This window comes from Mesoplodon bidens, assembly GCF_964165515.1.
Source record: "Mesoplodon bidens genome assembly, chromosome: 1".
NCBI classification, from domain to species: domain Eukaryota; kingdom Metazoa; phylum Chordata; class Mammalia; order Artiodactyla; family Ziphiidae; genus Mesoplodon; species Mesoplodon bidens.
The window spans coordinates 34931845-34946422 of NC_138176.1; the positions used below are offsets into that span (position 1 = coordinate 34931845).

Genomic DNA, 14578 nt, shown 5'->3' on the forward strand with positions numbered 1-14578 from the left:
GTTGGCAGGAGACACAAGACTCCTAAAGCAGAGACAAAGGACTTTTTTTTTTTTTTTTTTTTTTTTTTTTGCAGTACGCGGGCCTCTCACTGCTGCGGCCTCTCCCGTTGCGGAGCACAGGCTCCGGACGCGCAGGCTCAGCGGCCATGGCCCACGGATGGGCCCAGCCGCTCCGCGGCATGTGGGATCTTCCCAGACCGGGGCACGAACCCGTGTCCCCTGCATCAGCAGGCGGACTCTCAACCACTGCGCCACCAGGGAAGCCTGACAAAGGACTCTATTGCCCACAGCAAATAGTAGTACCAGAGTATCAACATTTGCTCCTGTTCTCCAAGCCCCAATTCCCACAGGGCGACAAAAAGAGAGCCAGGTGACACTTGCACATGAAGTGGACTGTATAATAGGAAAGGAACCCTGAGCTTAGGGCACCTGAATCCTTTATAATGGGTAGGTAGTAAGCATGCTGGCCCTTTGCTCTGGAGAGAAACACTATGTCTTCTGAGGTTGTTCCTCATATAAACATCCTTGAGAAGATCATGGAGCCTGTGTTTAGACTCACAAAGAATTATCTCCCAACATAAAATAGTATTATCTCCACTTTACAGATGAAACTGAGACCTAGAGGGATTAAGTCACTTGTCCAAAGGCACACAGACTGTGGGTGAGTGGTGTAGACAGGGCTAGAACCCAAATCTAGCCTGGGCACCAAAACCAGTTCTCAACTGTTATGCTGGAATGTCTGTAGGAAACAGTAGAAGGCATAGTTTAAGTGGATGAATTGTATGGTATGTGAATTATATGTCAAAGGCTATTATTAAACAGGAAGAAAGAAACAGTACAGGGGGCAAGCATGTGTCCCCTGGAGTCTGGAGGAAACGAAAGCCTGGTTTCTACGTGTTGCCAAAAGCACTGGAACCAGAATGCCCTCTTTTCTCCAGCTCAGGACAGTGTACTTGTGTTTGGAGGAAACACGCTTGTGAAGTTGGATTTTAAGACCTTAAACTAGAGTTTGCTCTCTCTGTCCACATTTGTTTCCCATAATGACACAGGATTAGGGAAGGAAGGAAAGAAGTGTGCTGGGTCTGGTCTGTTAAGACCCAGTGTCTGCACATGATTGCTTTTAACCCATGACAGCTTGCTTTGGATGGAGTTGGGGTTGCTGGTGAGGGGAAGGGAAATGGGATTTGAATTGGAAAGAAGGAAGGAAGGTTAGTGAGGACAGGGAAAGGCCAGGGGAATTGGGACTGGAAAAGCAGGTCAGAGCCTGTCGGAGCTGGATGGGACCCCATAGGTGGCAGCCAGTTCTGTTCTCCTTCTCTGGGGCCCAGAGAAGTGACGGACAAGCCCAATTGATACAAAGGGTGGGAACTTTCTGTTTTCTGATTTCTTCCCAGTGCTTGATTCTAGGGAAGGATACAGCAGGGGAAAGAGGTAGAGACAGTAAAAGGGAAAAAGAAACCTCACTTGAGTGGATACCTGGCAGAAGACTTAAGTCAAAGTTGGAACCTCTGTACTTTCTTCTCTGGGTTGTCAAAATAGTTCTAAATCCAAGAGGAAAATTGGCATGGCAGGGAGTCAGTATGGATTTCTCAAGTGCCCAAATGGACTTTGGAGTCTTAAATGACCTGGTTTGGCTGTCATCCCTACCTAGGAACTATCCAGAAAATGTAAACTCCTCCCTTCAGTTTGTGTTACGTAGACCAAGCAAGCCATGAGTAAAAGTTTCCACACTAGGGCCCAGGAGACCGTCTCCATTCCATTTTTTAAAATAGGTAGAAAGAGGGAAGATGACTCTTTATTCTTTTGAACTGTTAGCCAAGAGTCTTGCTGAGAAAATGCTGAATGGCCCTGACCTGACACAGAAACAGAAGCCTGGTCCCTAGATGAAGCTGCCCACAATGCTGTTTTCCCAGTCCCCACCCTAATTACTGGGCAGGAGCAACTTTGATAATTTGAAAAGTTCTCTGTAATTTAGCGCTCATTGTTCCAGCGGCCCCTCTTCAAAGGAATGTCAAAAGCTATTAGTACAAAGAAGAGTTTGGAGTGGAGAACCCAATGGGATAGACGAGGAGGGAACGGGGGCCACCCCCAGGGTGTAGATGTCTCCCCCGCCATTGGAAATAGATGGGGTGGTCAGTGACCACCTTTGGTAATGTTTCTCGTTTGGTAATGTGAGCCTCCTGTCTCAGCTTGCTGACCGAGGCGGATGCGGGTCACACAGAGTTCACAGATGAATTGTATCAGAACGAGAGTCGCTACCCCCGGGGCCAGTGGAAGCCAGCAGAGGACACCTACACGGATGCGGTGAGTGCAGCTCTGGGGGATAAGCCCTCCTGCGTGAGCTGGGAGAAACCATCGCTGGATCACCAACCACAAGGCGGAGCTGCCTGGTCCCTTCTGCTGCATCTCATGTCATAAAGCTTTCCCTTTATAACTGGAGCCTCCAAAGCGCATCTGTAATTGATTCCTATAGGAAAGACATGGGGCCTATTTAACTAGGTGTTGGTACATGGTAAAGTCTGGGTTGTGAAATTTTTTTTACTATATTTATTATGGAACTAGTTTTTAAAATCATAACAAATTGAATGCTCATGTCTTTAGAATACTCAAACAGCATAAAAGGAAATTAAAAGTAATTCTTCTCCCTGATCCATATCCCATCCCCACCCCCAGAGATAACCACTGAACCACTGATAGCAGTTTTCTGTTCCTATACAAATATATAACTTCTTTTTTTCCCCACCTGAATTGTGTTGCATGCACAGTTCTGCAACTTGTATTTTTCACATAATATATCTTGGACATCTTTTGATATCAATATATACAGGTCTATGAGCCATTTAAAAAATTCCTACAGAGTGTTTTATTATATGTACCCCTCTATAATTTATTTAACTAATCCCCTCCTTGTGGATAGTCAGGGATTTTCCCCCCAGTCTTTGTTTTTTATAAACAATGTGACAATGAACATCCTTATACATACATTCTTATTCACTTATGAAAGTTTGTCTGTAGGAGAGGCACCTGTTGGCTTGGTCAAGGTTTCAGTGCATATAAAAATTTGACAAATATTGGCAAACTACTTTCAAAGAGGTTGTACAAATTTATATTTCTAGCAATAGCATAGGGGATTGTTTTTCTAGACACCCTCCCACTTTAACATCTTTGTCAGTACATGAATAGATGGTATCCTGTCGTTATTTCAATTTTCACACTCTTAAAGTGAAGCTGACTATTTTTCTATGTTTACAGACCTCCTTTATTTCCTTTACTATGAACTTTTTTCATAACTCTGTCAGTTTTAATGCAGAACTTAAGTCAATATTTCACGTAAACTTTGCTCAGTCTTACATGATTAGCATCTACAACCTCCTGTAGCATTACCCCATTCTTGAAAACATGTGGTTTTCATGCTTTATCCATCTCTGATGGGTTCTCTGCAATATAACCCCTCATAAAGAGTTGCATCATTTCATAATATTAAGTCGAACCATATGAAATTGCTGATATTTGATCATTTTTGACCTACAAAAACAATTTCCCATGGTTTAACATAACATATTCCCTAATAGTGGAAGCAGAAAGTATTCTTTAAAAATCTAGTTATTGTTCAACAATCGTGTATAAATAAAGATTATGGCTTTTTCTGTGAAAGATTGATGTGTATGATGGTATTGAAATGAGTGAGTCTATAGTTAAGTGTGAGGAATTCTATCTCACCTTTGCATCTTATTTAACACACTGTGGCTTCTTTTCCTCTTTTTTTTTTTTTTTTTTTTTTTTTTAAGAACGGTGATAAAGCAGCATCACCCAGCGAGCTCACTTGCCCTCCAGGTTGGGAATGGGAAGATGATGCATGGATCTATGACATTAATCGTGCAGTGGATGAGAGAGGTAACATTTCAGACCTATTACCTGACCAGGGACCCTCCAGCAATGCCTTGGTTAAAGTCAGGTTTCCTTGGGAGGGAGGAGTCTCACGCCCCTTCGTCTAAGATGACCAGGTCAGGTGGTGTTACCTGTGACTATTCAGATGCAAAATCTGAAGGACAAGCAACTACTTGGACAGGTGCAGGGTGGCGTCTGTCAAGAATGAAAGATACAAAGTAACAGGATGCTGGGTGGCTGGACTTTGAGATGTCGGGGATCCAATGAGAATTTGGGAGGGGACTGGAGTTTGGAGCTTCTCTAGTCTAACCACAGCATATCCTCCCTGGGAACATCACACTCGGGCCCCCTAGCTCAGAAAAAAGAACTGCAAAATGCCTTAAAAGTCACCCTACTCAGCAATAATGCAGATTATTAACATAGCTTCTGGTAGTGATATTTATCCTTTTCTTTAAAAAAAAAAAAATTATTTATTTATTTATTTTGGCTGCATTTGGTCTTCGTTGCTGTGCACGGGCTTTCTCTAGTTGTGGTGAGCGGGGGCTACTCTTTGTTTCGGTGCGCGGGCTTCTCATTGCCGTGGCTTCTCTTATTGTGGAGCACGGGCTCCAGGCTCATGAGCTTCAGTAGTTGTGGCACGCGGGCTCAGTAGTTGTGGCTCTCAGGCTCTAGAGCGCAGGTTCAGTCAGTAGTTGTGGCGCACGGGCTCAGTTGCTCTGCAGCATGTGAGATCTTCCCAGACCAGGGCTCGAACCCATGTCCCCTGCATTGGAAGGCAGATTCTTAACCACTGTGCCACCAGGGAAGTCAGATATTTATCCTTTTCTACAAAGAGTAATCTAAAGTTAAATGAATTAGAACATTTAGAATTATCAAGAGAGAAAATTTGACTTTTAAATTTCTTACAAGAGGGAATAGTACACACGAAAGAACTAGCATTGATAAGGAAGGTTTCAAATAGATTATGTTTCTTGATGATCTTGATGCACACACCAGGCCTTTTAATAATAGTTAATGTTTTTTGAGTGCAAACTATATGCTAATCATGGTCCTAGTGCTTTGCATGCATTATTTTGATTAATTCTTTTGAAAAAGGTATATTTTACCTTTCTGCTGGGGAAATTGGACCATCAGCAGGTTTACTAACTTGCAAGAAACTTTAAAAGTAAACAGCCCCCATGTAGTGATGCAGGGGTTTGAACACAGGCTGTTGACTACACAGGCCATGCCCTTCATCACTGTCCCCCGATGCCTCTTGCATTGTGCTTTACTCTTAGATGCACTCAATTACCATGAATGACTGGAAGTAGAAACCTGGAGGAGAACCCCAGGGCCACAGAGGAAGCTTCTTGAAGAGGGATCCAGGGGAATGGGGCTGTATTCAATTTGGCTGATGGCAGCAAAGTGATAGGAGCAGTGGCGTTCAATCATGACAGTGGAGAATGTTGCGGGGCAGAGAGTGACCGAATGACTCCTGGAACTTTATTTGGCAATCTGACAAGTGCATCTCTCTTGGATAACCATTCACAACCTCTGTTCCAGGCTGGGAGTATGGAATTATCATTCCTCCTGATAATAAGCCCAAATCCTGGGTTGCAGCAGAAAAAATGTATCATACTCATAGACGCCGAAGGCTGGTCCGAAAACGCAAGAAAGATTTAACACAAACCACTGCAAGTACTGCAAGGGTAAGAGGAGCAGTGGGAGGGAGCTGGGGGCTCCGCCTTCCAGACCACACAGAACCACGGTTAACTCGGCGACTTCTACAGGAACCATTTGCCAGTCAAAGGCCTGATGCCCTGCTCAAGGGTTATAAAAGTGTATCCCCACCCCAAACCTGCTGTTTTAGGAACTCTGGGGGTGGAGCCCAGCATTCTGTGTTTCAGTAAGTCTTCCAGGTGATTCTGAAGCAGGCTAAATAAAGAGAACCACTCAAGAGGCAGTACTAGAAACAAATTATTTTGGTAGCATAATGTAGTAGTGGCAATAGCTCAGGACTTGGAACAAGACACCTGAGGATTCAAATCCTGGCTTCATTTCCTTTCTCATCTGCAAAATGGATATAATATGCATCTAATTAGGGTATTATAGGCTTAAATGGAATAATAATAAATTGAGTGGAAAAATAATACTCAGAACAATCATAAGTGGTATGTTCCGTGTGCTTTTTGTGATGGTAGGTACTGAATATACATCATCTCCCATCCACAAAATCTGCATTTTTATCCTCATCTTACAGACAGTGTTCACAGAGGTGAAATGGATTTACTTTAGGCCATGTGTCTAGTAAGTGATAGAGTGTTTGAACCCAGGCTAAGGTCATTCCAAATACGACCTCTTTCTATTCCACAAAATGCCTGACTCATAGCAGATGTCATGAAGTGCCTTTTTATTAGATAGTGAGCTTTTTGGTACTTCTAAGGTTCCAAAGCTCAGGACCTTGTTCCTAATAAATAATGGAGTAGAATGAGTGAGCTAATGAATGAATATTTGTTTTGCAATCATCCTTATCCTGATAGGGTGAGAAGTTTCTAGAGGCACTTGACTCCCTCCTTCCACATGAGAGCACCGAGGTGAAGTGGAAAGAACACTGAGCCACCAGTCAGAAGACCAGAAACATGGCCCAGTTCTATTCTACCAAAGAGTATTGTTGAGACTTAGATCATGCTCCCTAACCTGCCTCACTCCTGGCTGCATAAAATATTTTGGTGTCACTAGTAATACTGCCAGAAGGTCAATTACAAGATTGTCCTTGACCTGGGTTTTCTGTTTATTCAAAGTTGAAAAAAATAACCCCTACATGGAACTCTTATTTCTGAGATCATAAATATTATTCAGTATTATTTTACATCTACTAAATCTAGTCATACTTTTAAGATAGTTACATAAAATTTCCACCACTGAAATGTCAGCTACAGGAGGGCAAGGACCCTGTCTTTTTCTTCACTGCTTCCTCAGCTCTTAACCCAATACCACACTTAGAGTTACTGAATGAATTGAAAAAAAAAAAACACTGAAAACTGAGATAATTATATATAGTTTTTAAGATTAAAAGTGCTATCGTCGTTAGATAGTAGTTATTACAGAAGTAATATACCCTGATTTACTTATTAGCTATAGAAGCTATTACCTTAGACAAGACACTTAAACCCTAGGGAGGATGGTATCGTTTTTTTCCCTCTCTATAAGATGGACATAATAATATTTTCCAAACTATATCGTAATGGCAATGTTCTTATGAGCTAATGAAGTGAGGAAATAGAAAGCAATTTGGAAAAGAATCCATTTGCTTTACCCATTCCCTCATGCTGCCCCTAACCCCTGCTACCAAGTCTGAATAAGGTGCCCCTCCTGATGGTACAGCCACCACTCATTTCATTTCATCTCATCTCATTTCACTTTCCTTGCCTGCTTATCTCTCTCTATCCCCCCAGTCCATCAGCTCTGCAAGGGCAGAGAGCCTGTCTATTTTGTTCTTTGTTGTATCCCTGGCTCCTAGCCCAGTACTTTGGCACAGAGTAGATTTTCAATATGTATCTATTGATGGATCACATAATCTGCTTTATCAATATAAGGAATATTGTTATTATGATTATTATCATTAAATGTTTTACTTCTATTTTAGGCCATGGAAGAAGTTAAAGACCAGGAGGGCTGGGAATACGCTTCTTTAATTGGCTGGAAATTTCACTGGGAACAGCGTAGTTCAGATACCTTTCGCCGCAGATGCTGGAGGAGAAAAATGGCTCCTTCGGAGACGCATGGCGCAGCTGCCATCTTTAAACTTGAAGGTGCCCTTGTAAGTAATAAATAGCCAAAATTCAAATCATATTTGCAGAGGGAAAATACATGAGTGTTGGATATAATACCATCGACTCCAATACTGTAAGACTGCACATAATTTGGGAGAAAGCTGCACATCCTAGGTGCTCAATAATTTTTGTAGAATGAATAGACCATTCACATATGAAAGGTTCTAAGAAGCACATTTAATATTATTTCCTCTAGCCTTTTCCACGTATATCTGTTCCAAAACCTTTGCTTCAGGTGACATCTGTTAACATCTCTTTGGATCATACTTTGGAAACTACAACTGTTCAAAAAACAAAGAAAAATATGCAGATATGAGGGGAAGGAAAACAGAAGGATGCTTACAGAATTGGAGAACAATTCATATGGAAGCACAATAAAAAGGCAGAGAAGAAAAAAGCACAAAGGTGGAAGGAATTAATAAGAAAATGGTCATGGTTGACTTAAAACAATGTGGTAGTCAGGGACCATTTTTAGAAATTTGTGTTTGGGGCTTCCCTGGTGGCGCAGTGGTTGAGAGTCCACCTGCCGATGCAGGGGACACAGGTTCGTGCCCCGGTCCGGGAAGATCCCACATGCCGTGGAGTGGCTGGGCCCGTGAGCCATGGCCGCTGAGCCTGCGCGTCCGGAGCCTGTGCTCCGCAATGGGAGAGGCCACAACAGTGAGAGGCCCGCGTACCGCAAAAAAAAAAAAAAAAAAAAAAAAGAAATTCGTGTTTGGACACAACCTATTTTTATATTTCTACACAGTGATCCTTCTCTGTTCTTCTTCCACTGCTCTTTTTCCTCCTCCCTTCCTCTTAATCCACTTATGTATCCTTTATGCTCCTCTTTTTTTTCTTCACGGGCAGGGTTTGGTAAACCTGGCCTTGGCGGGTAGAAAGGCTGGCTTCGACTTCTTGCTCTGTCGCTCTCCTGGGCTTTATTCATCTTTAAAAAATAGAGTGATTGGATGAAGAAAATCTCTTTTAAAAGTGACTATTCCATTTGTTTGTAATTCTTACCTCTTCGATTGTTTTTAGGCATTGTTAATTGGTTTTCCTGACTCTTATTTTAGGGTGCAGATACTACCGAGGATGGAGATGAAAAGAGTGTAGAAAAACAGAAACACAGCGCCACTGCTGTGTTTGGAGCAAACACTCCCATTGTTTCCTGTAATTTTGACAGTAAGTTTTAAACATGTATTTGTGTTTTTCACTTCTATGACGTTCATCTCAAGGAAACTCTTTGAATTCACCAAATATGATAGATAAAAATCCCTTTATGCAAATATGACTTTCATTTTCATTACGTGATGGAGACGATTTTAAAAATACAGTTTTCAAAATTATATTTGGGGTAGAGGGTTGTCAAATCATTGATTTCAACATAATCTGTCTGATATGTACTCATGCTACCTATTAAGCTCCCGCAAAAGATTATTCTAATTGGAAAAAATGTTCAAAAAGTTAAGGTTGGTTTCAATGATAACCTTCAGGAATTTTGGAAGCAGATCTACTCTAATAATAATAGCAAATATTCATATAAGTCTTAGCATGTGCCAGGCACTCTACATATATTAACTCATTTAATTCTTATAACTACCCTAGAAGGTAAGTACTATTACTGTTCCCAGTTTTACAGGAGGAAACCAAGTGCAGAAAGATTAAATAACTTGACCAGGATCTTATAGCTTGTAAGCACTACAGACAAGATTTGAACTCAAGTAGTCTAGTTCCCAGAATCTGTGTAATGAATCAGAATGCTCTCCTGCCTCTCAAATTATGTGTGTTTGCAGGGGCAGGGAGGGATGGCAGCATAGTGGGAAGGGTCGTATATGCATTAATATAATAATGATAAGGAGTATAAAGTCTTTGGAATATCAAAGAAACGTTTAGCAGAAAACTGTTTCCTAGATCTGGTGCTGAAATAGTCTGGAAAGCCCTATTTCTATAACTCCTAGAGACCAAGTGTCATTTTAAAGGTCGGCGATGACAAGCAGTACCCTAAATCCAGGTACTTTACACCAGGAGTATGTTCTCCTGATTGACACACTTGCATTGAGCTTCCTGTAGTACTTTTTAAATAAGTTTCATTTTGCAGGAGACAGAACTACTTTGGGAAGACGTGTCATCACCACTGTATATGTGTTCTTTACCGTGGGGAAATAGATTTGGGTAACCCATTTATCTGAAACATATATTATCTCCAAATAGAAATACAGTGTTCTGTTTCTTGTAAGTAACCTCCATCCTGTTCTTTTTAGGAGTCTACATTTACCATCTGCGTTGCTATATCTATCAAGCCAGAAACCTCATGGCTCTAGACAAGGATAGCTTTTCAGGTAAAGGGAGAAAGTCTCCATCTCACATGTTATTACACAGCAGGCTAGCTTGATTCTGCTTTTCATCAAGTGGATGCTTTGAGTTATTTCTCACAACAACAAAAAGCCTTTCTGTATTGAGAGTAGTTTGATATGCATGAAGTCAATTGCTCAGTCATTAGATACTTGCTGAGTATGCCGAGCATGGTTGCTGAGTGCTGGAGAAGATTCATGGTCTTTTAATACTAATAATCATTAATTGATTAAGTGATTAAAAAAACACCTTAAGAAAAGCAGTTTCTGCTTTCTGTTTATAGCTGTGTTTTTACCCCTGGGCTCTTGGGTTAATTGGTAAGTCCTCACCTTTATAGATATATTTTTTGTAGCTCTCTTAAGTTGACAAAAAGATCACCAGATCACCCATTCCCCTACTTTTCAGTCCATCTTGACCTCCTCTGCTGCCTGCTCCCCAATTCCCAGCACCATCAAACCATGAGGCTTCATCACCCCTCACACTGACACCCCAGCTGCTTTTGTTGCCTTTGGACTGGTTCTAAGAGGAAGGTTCTGGGCGCCTGCTGCTGGGGATTTGTGCTGTTGCTAGTGGGACCATGAATAGTTCCTGGGCTCCCTGGGCTATAGCGGGGGCATTCTACTTCAGGACCTGAAGGCCATCAGAGCTTCCCTGGGGCTTCTATGGAAACAGCTCTAAGAGCAGTTACCTGACACTCCAGCATGCTTACATCAATTGCGAGGTATGTTCCGAGCACTAATATTAACCAACATATGTGAATGGTTTCCTTTTCTCACGAATTAAAGCAGATTCAAGGTTATCTCTGTAATACACATCTCCAAAATGGTTTTTGAAGACATTTTTGAATATTCACCACCAGGGGGCACTCAATCATTGAAAGTCAAAGTTAATTTCTCGACTCAAGTTGCGTAAAACTCTAAGCACATTCCTTGCAGTTTGAGATAAAAGATACATCATCAGGACAAAAGCAAGGAATCCCATTCATAAGATGCTGCAATGCTAAAAGCCAAGCACCCTTTTAGCTTATGCAAAAGCTTCAAGTTAGACAGCAGGGTATTGCTCAGACAGGTCAGCTCCCAAGCAATTGCAAAAAGGTTTGGTGAAATTATTTAGCATGGAGGAGAAATGGATTACTTCTTTTTTTTTTCCTTATCTTTTTTCAGCTTTATTGAGATATAGTTGACAAATATAGTTGTAATATATTTAAAGTGTACAACGTGGTGATTTGATATATGTACACATTGTGGAAGGATTTCCACAACATTCATCGTCTCTCATATTTACCTGTTTTGTGAGAACACTTAAGTTCTACTTTCTTAGCAAATTTCAATTATACAATACAGTGTTAGCTGCAGTCACCATGTTATACATTAGATCCTCAGACCTTATTCATCTTGTAGGTGAAATTTATACCCTTTCACTAACTTCTCTCCATTTCCCCTGCCCCCAGGCACCCTGACAGCACCATTCTACTGCCTGTTTCTATGAGTTTGACTTTTTTTGTTTGTTTCACATATAAGTGATGCCATGTAGTATTTGTGTTTCTCTGTCTGGCTTATTTCACTTAGCATAATGCCCTCTAGGTTCATCCATGTTGTCACAAATGGCAAAATTTCCTTCTTTTTTAAAGCTGAATTATATTTCATAGTGTGTATCTATCTATCTCTCTCTATTTTTTTCTTTACTCATCTATAGGTTGGCTTTCATTTCTTTGGTGGTTTACTTTGCTGCACAGAACCTTTTTTAGTTTGATGTTGTCCCACTTGTTTATTTTTGCTTTTGCTGCCTTTGCTTTTGGTGTCAAATTCAAAAAACCATAGCCAAGCCAGTGTCAAGGAGCCTACCCCTATATTTTCTTCCAGGAGTTTTACCATTTCAGACTTCAGCCATGGCCCACTTTTATTCTTTTTTTCTGTTTTAGATCCATATGCTCATGTCTCCTTCCTTCATCGAAGTAAAACCACCGAGATCATCCACTCAACCCTGAATCCTACATGGGACCAAACGATTATATTTGATGAAATTGAAATTTATGGGGAACCCCAAACAGTCCTACAAAACCCACCCAAGGTTGTCATTGAACTTTTTGACAATGACCAAGTGGTAGGTAATTGAGAATTTCTAAGATGGCTAGGGAAATGATGGAGATTTATAGGGATGTTTGTCAGGGAATTTAAGGATTGCTTGTTTCTCTAGGGCAAAGATGAGTTTTTAGGACGAAGCATGTGCTCTCCTCTGGTGAAACTAAACTCAGAAATGGACATCACACCCAAACTTCTCTGGTACCCAGTAATGAATGGAGACAAAACCTGTGGGGATGTCCTTGTAACTGCAGAGCTGATCCTGAGGCACAAGGTACTTACTGAGTTCTCACTCATCTGTTTTTTCAGAGTAGCGAATCAAAACACTTGTTAACAACTCCAGGCACTATTTACTTGAACTAAAGGGAGGCATTGACATTTCCATGTTTGTTTCACAGGATGGCTCCAACCTTCCCATTCTTCCCTCGCAAAGGGCACCAAATCTGTACATGGTCCCCCAGGGCATCAGGCCTGTGGTTCAGCTCACTGCTATTGAGGTATGCTGCTCACTCTGTTTTATTGATCAACTCAAATGGATGTGGCTGTAGAAATGGAATCTTTCGTATAGGAATGGAATCTTGCTGCATCTTCTCTTGCTGTCTCCAATTTCCTATAGAATTTGTCTAAAAAATTGAAATATTCATGGAAATAGAATGCTTGTCAAAGCAATAAAAACAGGTCAATCCCAACATTCCTGAGGGAATCTAGCATTCCCATTTACTGGGAGCCAGTGGATTTCTAAGTTTCCTGTGTCAACTGGAGAACTGGGAGAGAGGAGACAGACTCAGAGCAGCGTGTCTTTATGTGCAGAGAAAAGGGGACCTCAGAGGGAGGTATAGGGAGGGAAGGGAGGAATGGGAGACGCTGACATGTCAGACAGAGCAGAAACAGAAGGAAGGAGCCTGATGGACAGCGTCCTGCCTACTATTGAGGGCTCTCCCTCTGTTTGGTGAAGCAGGTGTTACCTGGAGATTTCCATTCTTGGGGTCTTGCTAAGATGGAGGCAGATGACTTTAAACAACAGCTCTTATTTTTTACTTAGTGCCTGCATGTCAGTCCCTGTGTTAAGAAGTTTACACTTGATCCTCAGAATAACCCATGATAGGTAATGCTCTCAGCCCCGTCTGCAGATAAGACAGAGAGGTTACTAACTGGCCAGAGTTCTCAGAGCTGTGATACCGCGCAGCCAGGATTTGATCCCTGCACCCTTATCCCCTCTGCTTTTTAGCAGCTCAGGTAGGAGAGGTAAATGGGCAAAACCGCTTTCTCTGTATGACCTCCAGGTTTTCTAGAGTGACATTCTCAGAGATTTGAGGCAAATCTTTACAAGTCAGTCTTAAAGAATTTACCAGTTATTAAGGCAGGATTTTTCCTTTTGAATATTATTTTTAATATGCTGGGTTTCCTTCCCTTCTCTTTACATTGTTTTCTTAGATTCTAGCTTGGGGCTTAAGAAATATGAAAAACTACCAGATGGCTTCTGTCGCCTCCCCCAGTCTCATTGTGGAGTGCGGAGGGGAACGGGTGGAATCAGTGGTGATCAAAAACCTGAAGAAGACACCCAACTTCCCCAGTTCTGTTCTCTTCATGAAAGTGGTACTGTGTCAAGACTCCGTAATAGTTCATGTCCGTTGAATAGCTGAATCGTACTTGAAAATGAATATATACAAATCACACACCTATTTTATATATATATATCTCCAAAGTCTGTAGTTTATGTATTTCCAGTCTGACAACAAATAGAAAAACCCTGCCTTGCAGACAGCTTGTCAGTGACTTTTCCCCCTTAGATTCTCACACTGTAGTGATGGTTTCTTAAAGCCTAAACAACCCCAGGGACACAGAGGTATCTATGAGCAATACTAATGTATTTCTCCAATAAACTTTCTATCTAGTCAGCTCTCTGTAACAGGCTCTTGGTCAATCCCCCAACAGCGGAATATTAACCCACAGGCCCTGCAGGTGTACGTGGACCAGAACCCTCTGGATAGTGACTGGCTGGCTGGGCAAGGGCAGCTGCGGGGTGATGGGGCCATGTCCTAGGAGCCCATGGCTGTGCCCTGCCTCCAGGTGTCCCTGGGTTGGTGCCACTTCGTTCCATCAAAGTTACCCTCTGGTTATTAGAAAGGCAGCAGCCTCAGATCTGGTTCACAGTCCTCCATCATAGACCCTATAATACTTTGGGGCAAGAAGAGTTTACTCCGTCTTTCCGTTTTTAAAGCAGTTAAATCCTTAACTTTTTAAAAAGAAAAAAAAATCTTTATTTTTTACTCTACTATACAAAGCGTTAAGAAATCAAGGCATTTCTTCAGTTTTATGGGATGGAAGGTCCAGAACCTTCCCATTTCTTTCCCCACCCCAGTCATTTTTCTGCCCTTGGGGTCTCCAGCACACCACTCTTGAACTGTAGGGTCTTGGAGCTTAACTTCTCCAATTACAGATGAGGCAGCTGAGGCCTGGAGA

At 41.7% G+C, this 14578-nt stretch overlaps 1 protein-coding gene across 2 annotated transcripts in view; it reads left to right on the forward strand.

Moving 5' to 3' along the window:
* The window catches only part of MYOF (myoferlin), a 157946-nt gene that overhangs the window by 104581 nt on the left and 38787 nt on the right, over positions 1–14578 (forward strand). For both annotated transcript variants that reach the window (XM_081249981.1, XM_081249982.1), the window contains exons 27-36: positions 2190–2304; positions 3789–3894; positions 5431–5576; positions 7514–7687; positions 8756–8864; positions 9944–10021; positions 11956–12137; positions 12231–12389; positions 12514–12612; positions 13550–13711. In XM_081249981.1, the coding sequence (XP_081106107.1) occupies positions 2190–2304; positions 3789–3894; positions 5431–5576; positions 7514–7687; positions 8756–8864; positions 9944–10021; positions 11956–12137; positions 12231–12389; positions 12514–12612; positions 13550–13711 (1330 nt within the window). The remainder of the gene's footprint in view (positions 1–2189; positions 2305–3788; positions 3895–5430; positions 5577–7513; positions 7688–8755; positions 8865–9943; positions 10022–11955; positions 12138–12230; positions 12390–12513; positions 12613–13549; positions 13712–14578) is intronic.